Raw genomic sequence first — 18,779 nt, 5'->3', positions numbered from 1 at the left:
AGGGGCATGAACCGAGGCCTCGGGGGAAGGAGGGGCGCTGAGAGACCCGGTTCCGATTTGCTGGCGGGAACTGTAGTTTTTGATGCCCCAGCATCTCAGTAGGGCAGGCTCATGGCTGAGATGGTTTGTACCACAACTCCCATAGTTCTCTACCGGCCCGCCTCCGGAGAGCTGTGCATTGTGGGATTTGAAGTCCAAAGTGTGGCAAGGAGGGGCAGTGTCCAAAGAGAGGTGCCGGACTCGGACTCGGTTTCCCTGCGGCCCCGGCAGGCTGGCGGGCCATTGGCTGAGCGGGGCGGATCTAGTCCTGCTCCTCCCCGCCCCCAGTGACACAATAGCAGCTCCCTCCAAGATGGCGGCGGCGACGGCAGACCCGGGAGCTGGGAACCCGCAGCCTGGAGACTCCTCCGGTGGGGGCGCTGGGGGCGGGCTTCCGTCCCCGGGGGAGCAGGAGCTGAGCCGACGCTTGCAGCGTCTGTACCCCGCGGTCAACCAGCACGAGACGCCGCTGCCGCGCTCCTGGAGCCCCAAGGACAAGTACAACTACATCGGCCTCTCCCAAGGCAACCTCCGCGTCCACTACAAAGGTATCGTCCGTGTGACCACGGGGGGACCAGGCCAGAGCATCTGCGGTACGGCTGTGGCTGTGCTGCCTACACCTGCCCCATCACGGCCTTTTCCCTGCGTGGGTGCTCTGGGTTAGGCCTTAGCCCCTGTGGAATGTCCAGTGTGCTGGGGCTGACCAGGCCGAGGGTTGACTGCCGGCTCTGCTCTGCCCGAGACCCCCAGCGTCAAGAGAACTGCAACAGGTGTCCAAACCCAGTGCTGGCCTGGACCTTCCACTTCAGGGCCTCCTTGCTTGTCTTGGGCTGCCTCCCGCAGCGCCAGCTCGGTCCTTTATCAATGCTTAGTTTCTGGAGTGTGCTGGTCACATCTCCACCATTAGCCGGAGCCCCATGGGCTTGCCTGCCTGCCAGTCATCCAGGACTAGGCCAGGGGTTCTCTGCTAAAGTGGAGGAGGTGTTTTCCAGGTCTGCCCTCTTCTTCCCCTGGTCTCTCCGGTGGGCTGCCTGCATTCTAGAGACTGCTGGTAGCACTTGGCTGTCCCTCACGTGCACCCGTATTGCGTCTACCCTTGTTGGGGGGGAGGACAGCGGCTCAGGAGGAGGTGTGTGTGTTGACTCAGTTGTCTAGGTATTCCTTGGAGACTGTAAGAGTGTCCTCTGGCTTCCCATCTGCATTTCCTTCTCCTGAAATTTCTTCCTTGCCCTCTCCTATAGGTCATGGCAAAAATCACAAAGACGCAGCCTCGGTGCGCGCCACGCACCCCATCCCTGCAGCCTGTGGCATTTATTACTTTGAGGTGAAGATTGTCAGCAAAGGAAGAGATGGGTAAGCCCCTCGGTAGCACCCTCTTTCCCCAACACTGAAACTGTTCCAGGTGGTCAGAGTTCGAAGTTTCCTGGCTGACACCGTGACCCTGCGAGCTGCTGAGCCCATGGGTCTGGGCTTTCTGTGTTCCTTGACCATGGCTGGTCTGAGCATTAGGCCCTGAGAGCAAGTAGGGGTGTTAATGGTAAAGCAAGGGGCTTTTTTTTTTTTTTTTTTTTTTTTTTTTAGTGATGATGTCATTACATGCCTCACAGATCAGAAAAACAAGTAACAAGTACGGTTCAGCACCCGCAGTGGGGTTTTCCCACTGGTGTGTAGTGTGTGACTTCCCTCCGTTCACACTCCTTTTTATGGCATTGAGTCATGTAGAGGCCCTGGTAGGCTTCAGAGGAGTAGGAGAGTCTTTCCAGCTTCCATCAGAGTGGTGGTGGCCACCAGCCTGTCATCTCAGGGTAAACAGCACACACATGGTCAGAATCAGGTGACCGCGCTGCCCATAAACTTGTTTTTCAGTCCAGGAACTTGCACACCAGTTGGACCAGCTTTAAGAAGGTCCTCATTAAGGTCAGCATCAGGGAGACACCCTCTTTTAGGCAGACCTAGGAAATCAGAGGGGAGAGTCTTCATTTTTCTTTCTCATTCTCCTTTTTCTCCCCGTTTCCCCTTTTTCCAGTGATTGTGACAAAGCAGGTGTTTAAGTTATGAAATAACATGATTGCAGCTACTGTGGAAAACACTTTCCTTACCAGTGACCAGCCCCACCCGGCCAGTGACCTTTGCCCCTGCCCTGAGCGGATTTCTGAGCATTTGGAATGATTCTTCTTTCCTGGGGACTGTCCCTCCGTGGACTCAGCCTGTCCTGCTTCCTCAGCGACGCTGTGGTGCTCTTCTCTGTCTTAGGCAGAGCCTGACACTTCTGTCTCCTTGTCTGTGTTGTGGGGCGCTCGGCTAGCGTGTAAGCTGCCTTAAACTGAAAGTTCTGTGATTCTGAAATTCCTATCATGGGAAGTTATTGCATCCTTCACTTTTATCCCCATCTATTGCATTTACACATAGGAAATTTATACTTATTGGAGGGATTTTTTATTTTTTAAGATTTACCCATTTATTTGGAAGGCAGAGTGACAGAGAGTGAGTAAGAGTGTTCACTCCCCAAATACCCACAACAGCCAAGGTTAGACCAGGCTGAAGCCAGGAGCCAGGAACTCCATCTGGGTCCCCCACTTGGGCGGCAGGAACCCAAGTACTTGGGCCCTCACCACTTGGGCGGCAGGAACCCAAGTACTTGGGCCCTCACCCATTGCTTCCCAGGCGCTTTAGCAGGAAGCTGGATAGGAAACACAGAATAGTCAGCCAGGACTCAAACCAGCACTGTATGGAATGTGGCTCAACCTGCCGTATCACAACGCCCATCCCTGAAGGCTTTTTAAAACTGTTTATATATTTTCATTTTATTTAAGAGGCAGACAAAGAGAGCTCTCCTCTCAACTAGTTCATTCCCCCAATGTCTGCTACAGCTAGGGCTGTGCCAGGCCAAAGCCAGAAGCCTGGACTCCATCCAGGTCTCTTATGTGGGTTGCAGGGACTCAAGTACTTTAGCCCTATCTGCTGCCTCCCAGGGTGTACATTTTCAGGAAACTGAGGAAAATGGATCAGAAGCGGAGAAGCTGAGGCTCAAATTTGGCACACTTACCCATTGTGCCAAAAACCTGCCCCTACTGGAGGGCTTTAAAGCCCTTGTTTTCCCTCTCATCTGATAAATGTGCACACAGTCGTAATTTGCTTAACGATGGTGATATGTTCTGAGAAATGCGTCATTAGGCGATTTCGTCATTGGGCAGACGTCGTAGAATGCTCTTACACAAACCCAGTGGTACAGTGCACTGCACATACAGGCCATCTGGTATAGCTGTCGTCACACTTGTATATGTAATCCTTCATTGATGGAAATGAACTAGTGTGGATGAGGGTGGCCTCTTAAAATAAACACATCAAAAATAATTATAGTGATGACTAAAACTTTGATGCTAAAGTCTAATCTTGCCACAGAAACAGAGGGGGCATTTCTGAAACTTGTTGGGAGAAAAATGGATGTTTTTCCCTGTAGTCCTTGTGGATAACAGCTGAGCTAGTGAAAGATGAAAACTTTTCAGAAGGGATGTGTTTAAATTGAGAGACTTCGGAGCCTGCACTGTGGTGCAGCGGGTTAAAGCCCTGGCCTGAAGCGCTGGCATCCTATATGGGCGCCAGTTCTAGTCCCGGCTGCTCCTCTTCCGATCCAGCTCTCTGCTATGGCCTGGGAAAGCAGTGGAGGATGGCCCAAGTCCTTGGGCCCCTGCACCCCCATGGGAGACCTGGAGGAAGCTCCTGGCTCCTGGCTTTGGATTGGCACAGTTCCAGCCGTTGCGGCCATCTAGGGAACGAACCAGTGGATGGAGGACCTCTCTCTCTGACTCTACCTTTCTCTGTAACATAAATAAATCTTTTGTTAAAAATAAATAAATAAACTGAGAGACCTGGTCTTTTTCAGCTGGCTTTTTTTTTTTAAGATTATTTATATGAAAGGCGGAGCTACAGAGAGCAAGGGTTCACCCCCCAAATGTCTGCAATGGCCAGGGCTGGGCTGGGCCAGAGCCACGAGTTTTATCCAGGCCCCTCATGTGTGTGCAGGGACCCAAGAGGTTGGGCCGTCCTCTGCTGCTTTCCTAGGAACATAAGCAGGGAGCTGGATCAGAAGCCAGATTCAAACCAGTGCCCATATGGGATGCTGGTGTCACGAGCGGCCTCTTAATCTGCTGTGCCACAATGCCGGCCCCCCCTTCAGCTGGCTTTTAACATTTCAATTTTAAGTGGATCTTGCCAGAAAAGGCCCTGTGTCATGTGAAATTGCCTTACCGTAGATGTCATCTGTAAGTAAAGAAGACATTGTGGAGGTAAAGCCGCTGTCTGCAGCGCCGCATCCCATATGGGCACCAGTTTATGTCCCAGCTATTCCACTTTTGACCCAGCTCCCTACTAATGGCCTGGGAAAAGCAGCAGAAGATGGTCCAGTTGCTGGGGCTCCTGCTACCCATGTGGAAGACCTGGAAGAAGCTCCTGCCTCCTAGCTTTGACCTGGCCTAGCCCCAGCTCTTGTGGCCATCTAGGGGAGTGAACCAGCAGATGGGATCTCTCTCTCTTTCTCTCTTTCTTTCTCTCCCCTTTTCTCCCCTCCCCCCCTTCTCTCTGTGGCTCTTTCAAATGAATAAACAAATCTTAAAAAATAAATAAAGATGAACACCCTTTGCTGGCTTCTGTTGCCAGAATTTCACTTATTGGAGATGCAGAGAGACAAAGAGTGCTCACATCCTCTGGTTCATTTCCCAAATGTTGTCAACGGCCAAGGCTGGTCTGGGCCATAGATAGGAGCTGGGAACTCAGTTGCCTCCCATGTGGGTTGCAGAAACCCAGTTATTTGAGTTATCATCTGCTGCTTCCCAGGGTCCACATTGGTAGGAAGCTGGAGTCATCTGGAGCTGCACGTTGAAACCAGGTACTCTGATGTGGGACTTGGGCATCTTAACCAGCTTCTTAATCACTAGGCTAAACTCCCACCTCTGTTCCCAGAATTTTTACACAATGTAACTCTTGAGCTGATCTGGAAACCATTGTTTTAAAACTCCCAGGTCCTGGGTACTGGTGGTAACTGGCTTCAGTTGGCCGCTCTCAGATGGTCAAACAGAAAGTGGCCCATCTTGGTCGCCCTGTGAAGTGCCTGAAAGCCTTCTCATGGCTGGGATGTGGCCAGAGGGTGCTGTGGCCAGGTGTGGTTTTGAGGAGGCCAAGGGCAGTTTCAGGCGGGCAGATATTGACCAGCCTGTGTTCCTCTTTCCTGTTGCTGTTGGAGGTGTGTTACTGCCCCTCATTTGATGCATGACTGAAGCTTTGATCAGTTGTGTCACTTTCCTGTGTTATCTGGTTGGGTCTTCATGGCACCTCTGGAGAGGGCCTGGAGCAGATGATGATGTAGCGGTTTTGTGGATGAGGCCTGAGTCCCTGTGTTATTTGGTGTCCTGCCCTGGTTGCAGGCCTTCAGGTGTGCAGTGGGGTAGCCTAACATGTCAGATCCCCTCTGCTGATCCCAGAAGTGTGATGTGCTCTGGCGCGGCTAGAGCAGGTTTTTTTTTTTTTTTTTTTTTTTTTAAAGATTTATTTATTTGAAAGTCAGAGTTACACAGAGAGAGGAGAGGCAGAGAGAAAGAGGTCTTCCCATCCGATGGTTCACTCCCCAATTGGCTGCAACTGTTGGAGCTGTGCCGATCCGAAGCCAGGAGCCAGGAGCTTCTTCTTGGTCTCCTATGTGAGTGCAGGGTCCCAAGGACTTGGGCCATCTTCTACTGCTTTCCCAAGCCACAGCAGAGAGCTGCATTGGAAGAGGAGCAGCCGGGACTAGAACCTATATGTGATGCTGGCACTTCAGGGCAGGGCATTAACCTGCTGTGCCACAGCGCTGGCCCCTAGAGCAGCTTCTGTTCCACTGAATCTGCAGACTCGTTCTTCTGCAGATTTGAGTACACCTCCTTTGTGTGTGTGTGTGTGTTTTTTTTTTTTTTTTTTTTTTTTTGACAGGCAGAGTGGACAGTGAGAGAGAGAGACAGAGAGAAAGGTCTTCCTTTGCTGTTGGTTCACCCTCCAATGGCCGCCGCGGCCGGTGCGCTGCGGCCGGCGCACCGCGCTGATCCGATGGCAGGAGCCAGGAGCCAGGTGCTTTTCCTGGTCTCCCATGGGGTGCAGGGCCCAAGCACTTGGGCCATCCTCCACTGCACTCCCTGGCCACAGCAGAGAGCTGGCCTGGAAGAGGGGCAACCGGGACAGAATCCGGCGCCCCGACCGGGACTAGAACCTGGTGTGCCGGCGCCGCTAGGCGGAGGATTAGCCTAGTGAGCTGCGGCGCCGGCCTACACCTCCTTTGTAAAAGGTGCCTGTGATCCCAGTTCTTTTTTTTTTTTTTTTTTTTGACAGGCTGAGTGGACAGTGAGAGAGAGAGACAGAGAGAAAGGACGGCAACCTCCAATGGCCGTGGCTGGCGCACCACACACCGCGCTGATGTGATGGCAGGAGCCAGGTACTTATCCTGGTCTCCCATGGGGTGCAGGGCCCAAGCACTTGGGCCATTCTCTACTGCACTCCCTGGCCACAGCAGAGAGCTGGCCTGGAAGAGGGGCAACCGGGACAGAATCCGGCGCCCCGACCGGGACTAGAACCCAGTGTGCTGGCGCTGCAAGGCGGAGGATTAGCCTAGTGAGCCGCGGCGCTGGCCAATACCAGTTCTTAGTGTCATTCTTCTCTGGAAAGGCTTTCTTGTGTGTTTTTTTTTTTTTTCTTTTTTTAAATTTTTTTTTTCTTTTTCTTTTTTTAAAGGTTTATTTGAGGGGCTGGCATTGTGGCATGGAGGATTAAGCTGCTTCCTACAATGCTGGCATCTTACATATACTAGTACCAGTTCGAGTCCCAGTTGCTCTGCTTCCAGTCCAGCTGCCTGCTAATGTGCCTAGAAAGGCAGCAGAAGATGGCCCATGTGCTTGGGCTCCTGTACCCTTATGGGAGACCCTGATGAAGCTCCTGGCTTCAGCCTGGCCCAGCCGTGGCCGTTGTGGCCATTTGGAGAGTCAGCCAACGGATGGAGGATTTCTCTCTCTGTCTCTCCTCCTCTGTTACTGTTTCAAATAAATCTCTCTATTTTATTTTATTATTATTATTATTTAAGATTAATTTGTTTACTTTAGACGCAGAGTTTCAAAGAGAGGGAGAGACAGAGAGGTCTTCCATCCACTGGTTCACTTCCCAAAGGCTACAACAGTTGGAGCCGGGCTGATCCGAAACCAGGAGCTTCTTCTGAGTCTCCCATGTGGGTGCAGGGGCCCAAGCACTTGGACTACCATCTACTGCTTTCCTAGGCCATCAGCAGGGAGCTGGATCAGAAGTAGAATAGCCCGGACTCAAACTGGTGCCTATATGGGATGCTGGCGCTGCAGGTGGATGCTTAACCTACTATGCCACAGTGCTAGCCCATTTCTCTCTCTCTCTCTCTCTCTCTCGATTTATTTATTTGAAAGGCAGAGTTAGAGAGAGATGGAGAGAGATCTTCATCGTCTGGGTAACTCCCCAAATGTCCACACTGCCAGGTCTGAACCAGGCTAAAGCCAGGCGCCCAGCATTCCATCCAGGTCTCTCACACAGGTGGCAGGGACCCAAGCACTTGGGCTGTTTTCTGCTGCTTTCCCAGGTGCATTAGCAGGGAGATGGATCAGAAGTGGGGCATCTGAAACACAAACCGACACTCAGATGGGATGCTGGTATCAAAGGTGGCAGCTTAGCCTGCTGCACCACAACACTGGCCCCAAGGTCTTTGTTTTGATGGTGTCTTTTGTGGAACACACTAAGACTTCTAATCAAGAAGGTTCCATTTCAGCAGTTTATTATTTATTCATCTCTAGCATGTGCCAGGCTCTGTACTAGGTGCAGAAAGAAGAGAGGTAAAGCAAGCATAGGCGGACTTGTCCTCAGGGAGCCTATAGCAAGGGGACCGAAAGGCCCTCAGCAAGAGGAGGCAGAGATGGGCACGAGTGTGGGGCGAGTAGGAGTTTCCTAGCAGATGGGACCTGTGAGATCCCTGAGTGTGACCTCACCGTGCTCTGCTTTCTGGGTGCTCCCTACATGTGAGAGCGTGCGGTGGAGAAGGAGGGATCATGTTTGTGCTCAGACCTTGGCAAAGACTGACGGGCTTCAGACACATTTTGCCGAGTCACTAGAGCTGGAGCTCAGGAACAGGGAAACGTCCAAGCCCTGAGAGTGGCTCTGGGAGATAAGGGGCATTGGGGTTGATCTTTTCAGAAAGCCAGAGAGGCCCTAAGACTGAGGGTCCCTGTGAGGGAGTGACTTCCTCAGGCAGAGCTCATGGACCTGTGTGGGTGTCTCCGGTTCTTAGTGATGACACATGGAGGGTGTGGCTGGCCAGGCTGACAGATGCTCCAGTGTGACCCTCAAAATAGACTGTAACATCATCCCAGCAGTGTAGGCCTCCTGACATGTGACGGGTGGCTCTACCCAAGAACGGCAAGCCTGGGCTAGAGTGCTGGATGGTGTGGGACGGGATGGGGGCATTTTCCTCTGCAGCTGGGGCCCCAAGCAGGGTGTTTGGCCATAGCCAGCCTGCAGTCATTTGTTCTTGCAGATGACGACTTTGACCAGGCAGCAGTGTACTTATCTGTCCCTTCTCCATGTCAGGATGAACACCCGTTGTTTGTCCCAGGCCTGGGTCCCAGGAGCATGGGTGTGAGTCCTGTGTCAGGAAGAGACAGATGCCTGTGCACAGGCCTCACAGCGTGGAGTGGAAAGGGTCACCCTGTGGTGCGGGCCATAACCAGAGCTGGCTCAGAGGGAAAGCTTCCTTCTGAACCTGGAGTTCCAGGAAAGCTTTTAAGAAGAGATGGTGATGCTAGAACTGCAGAGAGGAGTGAAGGTGTTCCAGGTGAGCAAAGTGAAAAGCAGTTTCTTCAGGCAGAAGCATGAGAAGGTGTGGAGCGCAGAGCATGAGGTGGAGGCGGCTGTGGCTGTGGCTGTGGCTGAGGGGTCCGGGCTTCACCTTGGGGGCAGTGGCAGTGCAGGGCTGTGGCTCTCCCTGCTCTGTTGAGAGAGGCTGGGGAAGAAGAGACTGCTGCTCTGCCGGGAGCCTGTCCAGGGAGGGTCAGTGGTTTAGGTCCAAGGTGCCAGGCAGGGGGTTCTCATAGCAGCTGTCTTCCCCCTCTCGTGGCTGGCCTTTGTCCAGTGTAGTGAGGTTCAGGAGAGGCATGTTGAAGGCTGGTAGCCAGGGAAGCTTCTCAGAGGTGAAAGGGCTGTGCTTGGGTTACAGTGCTCTGGTGTCTTGATTTTGCCAGTTCCCATTAGAAAGACCACACACACTCGTTGTTTTATGCCCAAATGGCCCCACTTATGAGTCAGAACCACCCAAAGTGATTTTCTGTGTAGACCCTGAGAGCCACCCTGAGTTAATTTAAAAAGTCACCTACTGGGGCCGGTGGTGTGGCATAGCAAGTAAAGCTGCCGCCTGCAGTACTGGCATCCCACATGGACGCTAGTACGAGTCCTGGCTGCTCCACTTCTGATCCAGCTCTCTGCTATGACCTGGAAGGCAGTGGAAGATGGCCCAAGTCCTTGGGCCCCTGCACCTGCATGGGAGACCTGGAGGAAGTTCCTGGCTCCTGGCTTCGGACTGGTGCAGCTCCTGCCCTTGCAGCCATCGGGGGAGTGAACCAGCAGATGGAAGACCTCTCTCTGCCTCTCCTTCTCTCTCTGTAACTCTGACTTTCAAATAAATAAATAAATCTTTAAAAAGTAAAAAGTCATCTACTGCCTTCCTGGTCTGGAGAGCCACCTGAGCATAGGCTCTTGTAGCCTAGAGACAGACTGTGGCTAGCCTCTCACCCTGGGGGCTCCGCAGTCTAGTCTCTGTACATCGCACAGTGCTGTGGAGAAGTCTGGGGCTCATCTGTGTTCCTGGAGCAGGTCTTGTCTTGAGAGGCGGTGCTGTCTTTGCCCAAGGCAGGTACAGGTGGTTGTTGTGCCTTGTTCTCCCTGACTGCCCCTTGGAACTGATGGCCTCCTAGGTGGATGCTGAGCTCTGGCTGTGTCTCCCCAGGTAGGACCTTGTGCTGTTTGTGGACGCATGGACTGTGTGGCATCTGGAGCATCTTATGGTGTAGAATGGCTTACCTGTGTTGAGGGTGTAAGCCCTGGTCTTGTTGGGCACATGAGGGTGTAGCTCAGCACAGGAGAGAGCACCAGAGTCGACATGGCGCCTACTCTTCCAGTGGGATCTCCCCACTCACCGAATGCTGCCACCCAAGCTCTGGTTGAGAGCCAAGCAAGGTGTGGCTGGCTGCTTTATCACCTGGACCTGCCTTGGTCAAGGAACTGCCTCTAGAGACATTCTTCGACTTCACACCCTTTCCATCCCCACTGGGATTTCATTCTCTGGAATGTTTGGGCTTTTCCCCAGAGGGGTTGCCCCCTAAGGGAGATTCTCTGACCGAGGGAAATGGGAGCTCATCTGGCTGGGCCACAGCAGAATGAACCTCACAGCTCGGTGTGGCAGGCACCCTGGGCCATTCCTAAGACAGAGCCACTGGGAAGGAGGGAAAGGCGCCACGCAGGTCTGTGTGGTAAGCCCTCAAGTTGGAAAGGGGCTCCTCTCTGGAAAAAGTGTGGAGAAGTGTATCTAAATGCGAGGATGTCCTTCTGCCTCACCAGAAATTCCAGAACCATCCTCCTAGCTTTAGATCATCAGCACTGTTTTGTTGTGACTGAAATATGAAGTTGTGACTTTGTTGCTAGAAGCAAAACTAGAAGACCTACTGATGGAACAGAGCTGAGCCCCTGTGTCTTGAAGGGGCCAGAACAAGGAGGAGCGGCTGGGGAAGCCCTTTGTCTTCCTGTCACACCTCTCTTCCTCGCCTCCCTCTCGGATTTATTTTAATTTTTTATTTTTTCCCCTCTTGGATTTAGCATTGGGATTACAGGGGGTTTAGTTTAGGCCAGGGATGGCTAATGTCAAGGCTCAAATTGATAACTGCTTGTTTTTATCCACACAGAGCCCCAGGAGCTTTGTCAAGGCACAGCACCCTAGGCAGCTGTAATTTTTTGATTGGGCTTTCATCATGAGATGAAAGTGACCAGCCCCTAGGGCAGAAGTAATTGGAAAATGAGACAAAGCAGATAGAGGTCCCAGGGCTCAGTTTGCCTCTTAAAGGACAGTGTCAGGATGGAGCTGAAGCAAGAGGAAGGAAGAGGGGATGATTTGTCTGGTCAAGCTGGCTTACAAAGCCATAAGTCTCATGGTCTGATGTTGGCATGTGCTTTTTTTTTTTTAAGAGTTATTTATTTTATTTGAAAATCAGAGTTACATAGAGAAGGAAAGGCAGAGAAAGAGAGAGAGGTCTTGCATTTGCTGGTTCACTCCCAGTTGGCCGCAACAGCCGAAGCTGGGCCGATCTGAAGCCAGGAGCCAGGAGCTTTTTCCAGGTCTCCCAGGCGGGTGCAGGGACCCAAGGACTTGGGCCATCTTCTATTGCTTTCCCAGGCCACAACAGAGAGCTGGATCAGAAGTGTAGCAGCCAGGACTCAAACCGGTGCCCATATGGGATGCCAGCACTGCAAGTGGCAGCTTTACCCGCTATGCCACAGCACCGGCCCCGATATGTACTTTTTTTTAATAGAATGCTCTGTTTTGATAACAACTGTTATGCCAGGAGTTTATTAATGGTAATATACACTTTTTAAAATGTCAAAATGTATTTTTATTTTCCTTGTAAATAATGTCTTCTAACCATAAAAGAATACATAGTTGTTTTTTTAATATCTGATACAATATACATTTTTAAAAAAGATTATTTATTTGAAAGGCAGAGATATATATAGAGAGAGTGAGAGATCCTCCATCTGCTGGTTCACCCCGCAAATGGTTGCAATGGCAAGGGCTGGGCTGAGCTGGGCTAGAGCCAGGACCCAGTAACCAGAAGCTTCCTCCAAGTGTTCCATGTGGGTGCATGGGCCCAAGCACTTGGGCCATTTTCCTCTGCTTTCCCAGGTGCCTCAGCAGGGAAATGAGTCAGAAGTAGAGCAGCCAGGACTCGAACCAGCACCCATATAGGATACCTGAGCTGCAGGCATAGGCTTAACCTTCTACACCACAGCACTGGCCCCCAGAGTGTACATTTTATATAGACAGACAGTAGAGAGAGACACAGATGTAGGTTTAAGTAAATGCAGGGTTATTGCTATTATGTACATTTTATGAGTATTAGTATAGGCAAATGCAGAAAGCAGAACCTTTCAGATATTTCAAGTAGAAAGGGGATAATACATGGACTTAGATGCTTGCAAAACCACTGGGACTCAGAGCTTCCGTGTGATGGTGGGACAATCAAATTAAATTAGACCCCTGGCTAAAAATAATGAAAGATGCTAGATAAAACATGACAAACTAGTAAACTGAAGGCCAGTTTCTAGGATGAAGACATGTAACTGTAGAGTTAAGGGTAATGTCTGAGTACCTGAAGGCATTGGTTGTGGCTACACAGAACTTTGCTCAGTTCTGTAATTATGCAAGGCCAGCGAGGTAGAGGTTAGGGCCTAGAGCCTACCACATGTGGGCTCTGGTTGGGGTGCCAGGTAGCTGCACACCCTGGTTGAGGGCAGTGGTTTTGGTTTTTCAGTGTGTCACCTCTGTAAAGTTAGGATTTAGTACTTGAGACTGTCAGCTCTTTAGAAAAGGAGCCCAGAATCTAGGGTGTGCATATCCCATGGACCATCCATGGGGCTCTGCTCTTCTTTTCTGGCTGGCAGACTCACTGGGTGCTTTGTTGGTGCTGGTGGCAGTGGGTGCAGCCAGCACTGTGGCATAGCGGGTAAAGCTTGCATCCCGTATCGGCGCCGGTACAAGGCCTGGCTGCTCCATTTTCAACCCAGCTCTCTGCTAAGGCCTGGGAAAGCCAGTAGAGCATGGCCCAAGTGCTTGGGCCCCTGCATCCCTGTGAGGTACCTGGAAGAAGCTCTGGCCATTGCAGCCATTTGGGGAGTGAACTAGCAAATGGAAGATCTCTCTTTGCCTGTCTCTGCCTTTCAAATTAATTTTAATTAATAAAAAAAAAAAGATCTCTTGACCTACACTCAGAACTGCCTATCTTCATGTAAGTCATCAGGCTTGTTTTTCCATGAATAGTGCTGGGACTAGGTCCATTTGTCTGTGTAATGACCCTATTTTCAGTAGGGGCCAGCACAGAAGTAAGCTGAGGGGCTGACTGCCTGGCGTCCTTCAGAAAGGTAGGGTGGGTCTGGCGCTGTGGCATAGTGAGTAAAGCCACCTCCTGCAGTGCCGGCATCCCATGTGGGCGCCAGTTTGAGTCCTGGCTGCTTCACTTCTGATCCAACTCTTTGCTGTGGCCTGGGATAACAGTGGAGGGTGGCCCTGCACCTGTGTGAGAGACCCGGAGGAAGCTTCTGGCTTCGGATTGGCACAGCTCCGGCTGTTGCAGCCAACTGGGAAGTGAACCAGCGGATGGAAGACCTCTCTGCCTCTCCTTCCCCTTTCTGTGTAACGCTGACTTTCAAATAAGTAAATAAATCTTAAAAAAAAAAAAAAAAAAAAAAAAAAAAAAGAAGGGTAGGGTGGGATTTTTTGTTGCTGGAGGAGCTTGAGCATAGCAGCTGGTGCCGTGATGAGCTGGTAGCTTTAAGTGAGCCTTTCAGACTATGAAAAAATTCCCCAAAGTGAGGGACAAACATTGTGGCACAGTGGGTTAAGCCATTGCCTGTAATGCTGGCATCCCATATATGCATCAGATTGAGTCCTGGCTGCTCTGCTTCCAATCCAGCTTCCTACTGATGCACCTGGGAAGGTAGTGGAAGATGGCCCCAGTACTTGGGCCCCTGTTATCCATGTGGGAGGTCTGGATGGAGTTTCAGGTTTCTGACTTTGGCCTGACAGCCATTCCAGCCATTTGAGGAGTGAACCAGGAGGGAGAAGGTCTCTCTCTTTCTCTCTGCCTCTCTCTCTGTAACTCTTTCAAATAAAATAAATAAATATTCCTTTAAAGATCCCCAACGTGAATAATTAGCCTTTACTTCATACCTAAATGTCAGCTGGTGTTTTTCCTGAACTGTCTCCTAGGGACCAGTTTGTAGCCACAGTCCCAGAGATGCCTTCTGTTGTGAGGCTGTTGATTTCTTTATCTGGGGCAGATTCTGATAGGAACAAGATTGCTGGCACGCTGAGCTGTGACTAAGGTGTTAGATGTCAAGATCAAACTGTCAGGTGAGATTCTGCAAGCTTCATAGCGTTCTGGGGTAGGTGATGACTGGCCCTTGCGCTGAGAGGATAGGCATCAAAGCAGGTACCTTCCTAGAGACTCCAACAGCTATCTCAGTCCTGAGACTGGGGGCCTGGTTTCTTCTCTCTACCACTTCCTATCAGAGTTCTGTGGGTCTGGAGACATCCTGTTGATGGAGATTAAATTAAAAATGTGTGGGACTGGAATGGTAGCATCCCATATGGGTGCTGCTTCATATCCTGGCTACTCCATTTCTAAACTAGCCCCTGCTAATGGGCTGCGGAAAGCAGCGGAAGATGATCGAATTGCTTAGGCCCCTGCGACTCACGTGGAAGATCCAGCTGAAGCTCCTAGCTCTTGGCTTTGGCCTGGCCTAGCCCTGGCCATTGCAGCCATCTGGGGAGTGAACCAGCAGTTGGCAGATCTTTCTGGGCCAGCACTTTGGCGTAGCCGGTAAAGCTACCGCCTGCAGTGCCGGCATCCCATATGGGCGCTAGTTTGGGGCCGGCTGCTCCACTTCCGATCCAGCTCTCTGCTGTGGCCTGGGAAGGCAGTAGAAGATGGCCTGAGTCCTTGGGTCCCGGCACCTGCATGAGAGACCCCAAGGAGGCTCCTGGCTCCTGGCTTTGGATCGGCGCAACTCCAACCGTTGTGGCCATTTGGGGAGTGAACTAGCGGATGGAAGACCTCTCTCTCTATCTCTCTTTGCCTCTCCTTCTATCTGTGTAGCTCTTTCAAGTAAAATAAACAAATCTTTTTTTTTTTTTAAAGGAAGATCTCTCTGTCTCTCCCTCTTTTCTGTGACTCTGCCTTTCAAGTAAATAATTTTTTAAAGTGCTTATGGGATAGGCTTGCCAGTAGCTCATAAAATTCATATTACCTCTTAAAAGAAATTGATAGAAAGTGTTCTTCACTCTTCTCATTTGCTCTATGCTAGTGCTGAGGGACTTCTTACCTCCTGGCCCTGATGTGAGACCAGAGTACGCTCAGGCTTCTCACTGGGCTCTGTGCCAGGTCCTACTTGTCTTGTGGGGAGAAGGCAAATGCGGCTCAGGCTGTCATGCAGAGCCATCAGGACTGTCTGGGTGACTTTATGTGTATGTTAAAATATTTACAACAGAAAATATATTTTTATCCATTTTTAAAGAAGATTTATTTATTTATTTGAAGGACAGAGTTACAGAGAGACAGTGCGATCTGCCATCCTCTGGTTCACTCCCCAAATGGCTGCAGTGGTTGGAACGATGCTCATCGAAGCCAAGAGTCAGGAGTTTCTTCTGGGTCTCCCATGTGGATGCAGGGGCCCGAGCATTAGGCTAACTTCCACTGCTTTCCCAGGCACATTAATAGGGAGCTGGATTGAAGATGCTGGCACCACAGGCAGTGGCTTTACGTGGTATGCCATGCAGCCAGCCCCCTTTTTATCCATTTTTAAGTATACAGTTTGGCAGCATTGATTGTGTTAATAGTGTTATGCAACTGTCACCACTATTTCTAAAAGGTTTCCATCACCCCAACAGAAATTCCTTAGCAACGAAGTCGTAACTTCCCATCCTCTGCTCTTCTCAGCTTCTGCTGACCTCTAACCTACTTTCACTGTGATGTGCCTGTTCTAGAGCAAGTTAGAGGAATCCTACAAACTCTGTCCTTTATGTCTGACTTGTTTCACATAGCATGATGCCTTCAAGGTTTAGTTACCTTGTGGCCTGCAGCAGAACTTCATTTCTTTTTGTGGCTGATTAATGTGCCATTGTGTGTACATGTGTGTTTATCATATTTTGTTTATTCATTCACATGTTTATGGCCATTTGGCTTTTTTCCACCTTTTGACTGTTCTGAATAATGCTGTCGTGAGCATTGGTATACATATTATTTAAGTCCCTCTTCAGTTCAAAGCCCTGAAGATTTACCCTTATGCTTTCTTCTAAGAATTTTATGGCTCTTATATTTAAATCACTGAGTTAATTTTTATGTTTTATGTGAGGTAGGGGTCCAACTTCATTCTTCTACATGTGTAAATATACTCATCTGAGTACCATTTGTTGAAAAGTCTGTTCTTTTCACCGTTGAATGGACTTGGCACTCTTCTTGAAAGTAATTTGGCCATAGAAATACAGGTTTATTTCTAGACTTTACCTTCTATTCAGTTCGTCAATGTGTCCATCTTATGCCACTGTTACTCTGTTTTGAATGCACAGTTATTTAGTAAGTTCTGAAATCTGGAAGTGTGCATCTTCCAACTTTCTTTTTCTTCAAAATTGTTTTAGCTCCTTGAGAATGCTTTCCAGTGATTTTGAGGGTCAACTTTTCACTTCCTGCAAAAAAGACTCTTGGAATCTTGCTAGGAATTGATTGTATCAATAGCTTGATTTGAGAGTATTGCCATCTTAACAATGTTGAGTCAGTCAGTCCACCAACCCAATGGGATAACTTTCCATTTTTCCTGTCATCTTTAATTTCTTTCAGCTCTGTCTTAAGTATTTTATTGTTTTTTGATGCTATTGTAATTAGAATTGTTTATTTAACCTTTTATTATTATTTTAAAGATTTATTTATCTGAAAAAGTTACAGAGAGAGGGGAAAAGACAGAGAGAGATATCTTCTGTCCATTGGTTTACTCCCCAAATGGTTGCAATGGTCAGGGCTGAGCCAGGCCTAAGCCAGGAGCTAGGATCTTCATCTGGGTCTACCAAGTGGGTGTAAGGGCCCAAGCACTTAGACCATCTCCAACTGCTTTTCTAAGGCCATTAGCAGAGAGCTAGATCAGAAGTGAAGCTGGGACATGAACTTGTGCTTGTATGTGATGTCAGCATTGCAAGTAGTGGCTTTACCCATTGTACCATATGCTGGCTCCGTTAATCTTTTATTATTTACTTTATTTGAAAGGCAGAGAGAAAGAGAGACAGAGACAGAGACACTGAGGTAGAGATCTTCTATTTGCCGATTTACTGTTTCTCAAATGCCCACACCAGCTGAAGCCTGGGCCACTCTGAAGCCAAGACCCAGGAACTCAATGTTGGTCTCCCACATGGGTGATAGGAACCCGAGTTCTTGAGTCTTCAGCCCTGCTTCCCTCTCAGGGTATGCATTAGCAGGAAGCTGAAATTGGAAGTGGAGGTGGGATTCAAATTCAGGTACTCTGATATGGGATATGGGTGTCCCAAACAGTGTCTTAATTACTGTACAAAATGCCTGCCCCAGGATTGTTTTCTTAATTTCCTTTTCATATTGTTTATTCCTAGTACATAGAAATACAACTGATTTTTGAGTGTTGCTCTTGTTTCCTGCAGTTTTGCTGAATTTATGATTTCCATTAGCTTTCTGAGTATTGTTTCAGGACTTTTTTCACATATAGAATAATGTCATCTATAAATAAAGACAATTTTACTTATTTTGTAATATTACGCCTTTTATTTTGTTTTCTTGTCTAATTGCTCTGGCTAGAACTTCCAATGCTATGTTGACTTGCAGTTGTGAAAGCAGGCATCCTTGTCTTGTGCCTGATCTTAGAGGGGAAGCTTTCAGTATCATTGGATATGATGTCCACTGTGGACTAAACAAATGCCTTTGATCGTGTTGAGGAAATCCCCTTCTGTTCTAGCATTGTGAGAGCATGTTGGATTTTGGCAAATGTTTTATCTGCGTAAATTGAGGTGATCCTGTAGGTTTTTTCCCCTGCTTTGTTCTATTAATGTAGTTAATTATATTGGTTGGTTTTCTTATGTTGAATTACTCATACCTTTCTGGGATATATCCCCCTTGATCCTCCTTTTAATATATTATTGGATTTGATTTCTATTACTTTGTTGGGTATTTTTTTTAAAGTTGTTGAGGATTTTCGCATCTATATTATTATGGGATTTTGGTGTGTCATTTTCCTTTTCTCCTCTTGGTGACTTTTTGATTGCTGTTCCAGGGTCTGCCTCATGTTGGATTTATATCTGAGCACAGCTCATTTGTAGTTAGCATTGTTTTACCAAGAATTGAAGTCTCTAAGTCAGAGCTGGGAAGGAGCTCAGGCACCCCTTGTTTCAGCCTCTCCTTTTCTGATAGGGAACCTGAGATGTGAGTTGAAATCGAAGACTCATGGTCCTGAAATAGCTGGAGTGTCTGTGACCAGCCTTTCCAAGTCAGGGCTTGTCTCTGGCGCCTTGCTGTGAAGGGTTCTAACCCTTTAAACACTTGAGGTGCTTCCCTTCAGGAGGTTGGGCGGAAATGTCAGACTAGTTGCCACAGGGGTTCCTTGTGTGGGTACTGCTGTTTCTCAGGCCTGGGTGTGAGAGTACAGCAAGGGGGGGGGGGGGTGGGCTCCTCCCTCTGGCCTGGTACATATTTGGAGAGGTGAGTCAAGGGCCCCTGGTTTTCAAGGTCTCATCCTCGGTCGACCACCAGGCCTGCCTCTGAAGGAACAATCTGGGCAGTTGGAGCTGTGTCAAGTCCATCACTCTAGCAGGGCTCCTGAGCGTGTGCTCTGCGTCATGCCTGGGACACAGGCAGTCCTGTGTGACCTGGGGCTCAGCA

At 49.4% G+C, this 18,779-nt stretch overlaps 1 protein-coding gene across 2 annotated transcripts in view; it reads left to right on the top strand.

The window, feature by feature from the left end:
• The first annotated feature begins 96 nt into the window (after positions 1-96).
• RANBP10 (RAN binding protein 10) overlaps positions 97-18,779 on the top strand; it is an 86,229-nt gene continuing 67,546 nt past the window's right edge. The window contains exons 1-2 of one of the 2 annotated variants that reach the window (XM_008257482.4): positions 97-587; positions 1,281-1,392. In XM_008257482.4, the coding sequence (XP_008255704.1) occupies positions 353-587; positions 1,281-1,392 (347 nt within the window). In that variant the 5' untranslated portion in view covers positions 97-352. Of the gene's footprint in view, positions 588-1,280; positions 1,393-18,779 lie in introns of those variants that run through there. The other variant, XM_017342304.3, reaches the window with a different exon arrangement.

This window comes from Oryctolagus cuniculus, chromosome 18 (assembly GCF_964237555.1).
Source record: "Oryctolagus cuniculus chromosome 18, mOryCun1.1, whole genome shotgun sequence".
Taxonomy (NCBI): Eukaryota; Metazoa; Chordata; class Mammalia; order Lagomorpha; family Leporidae; genus Oryctolagus; species Oryctolagus cuniculus.
This window is presented reverse-complemented; position numbering and strand designations above follow the sequence as displayed.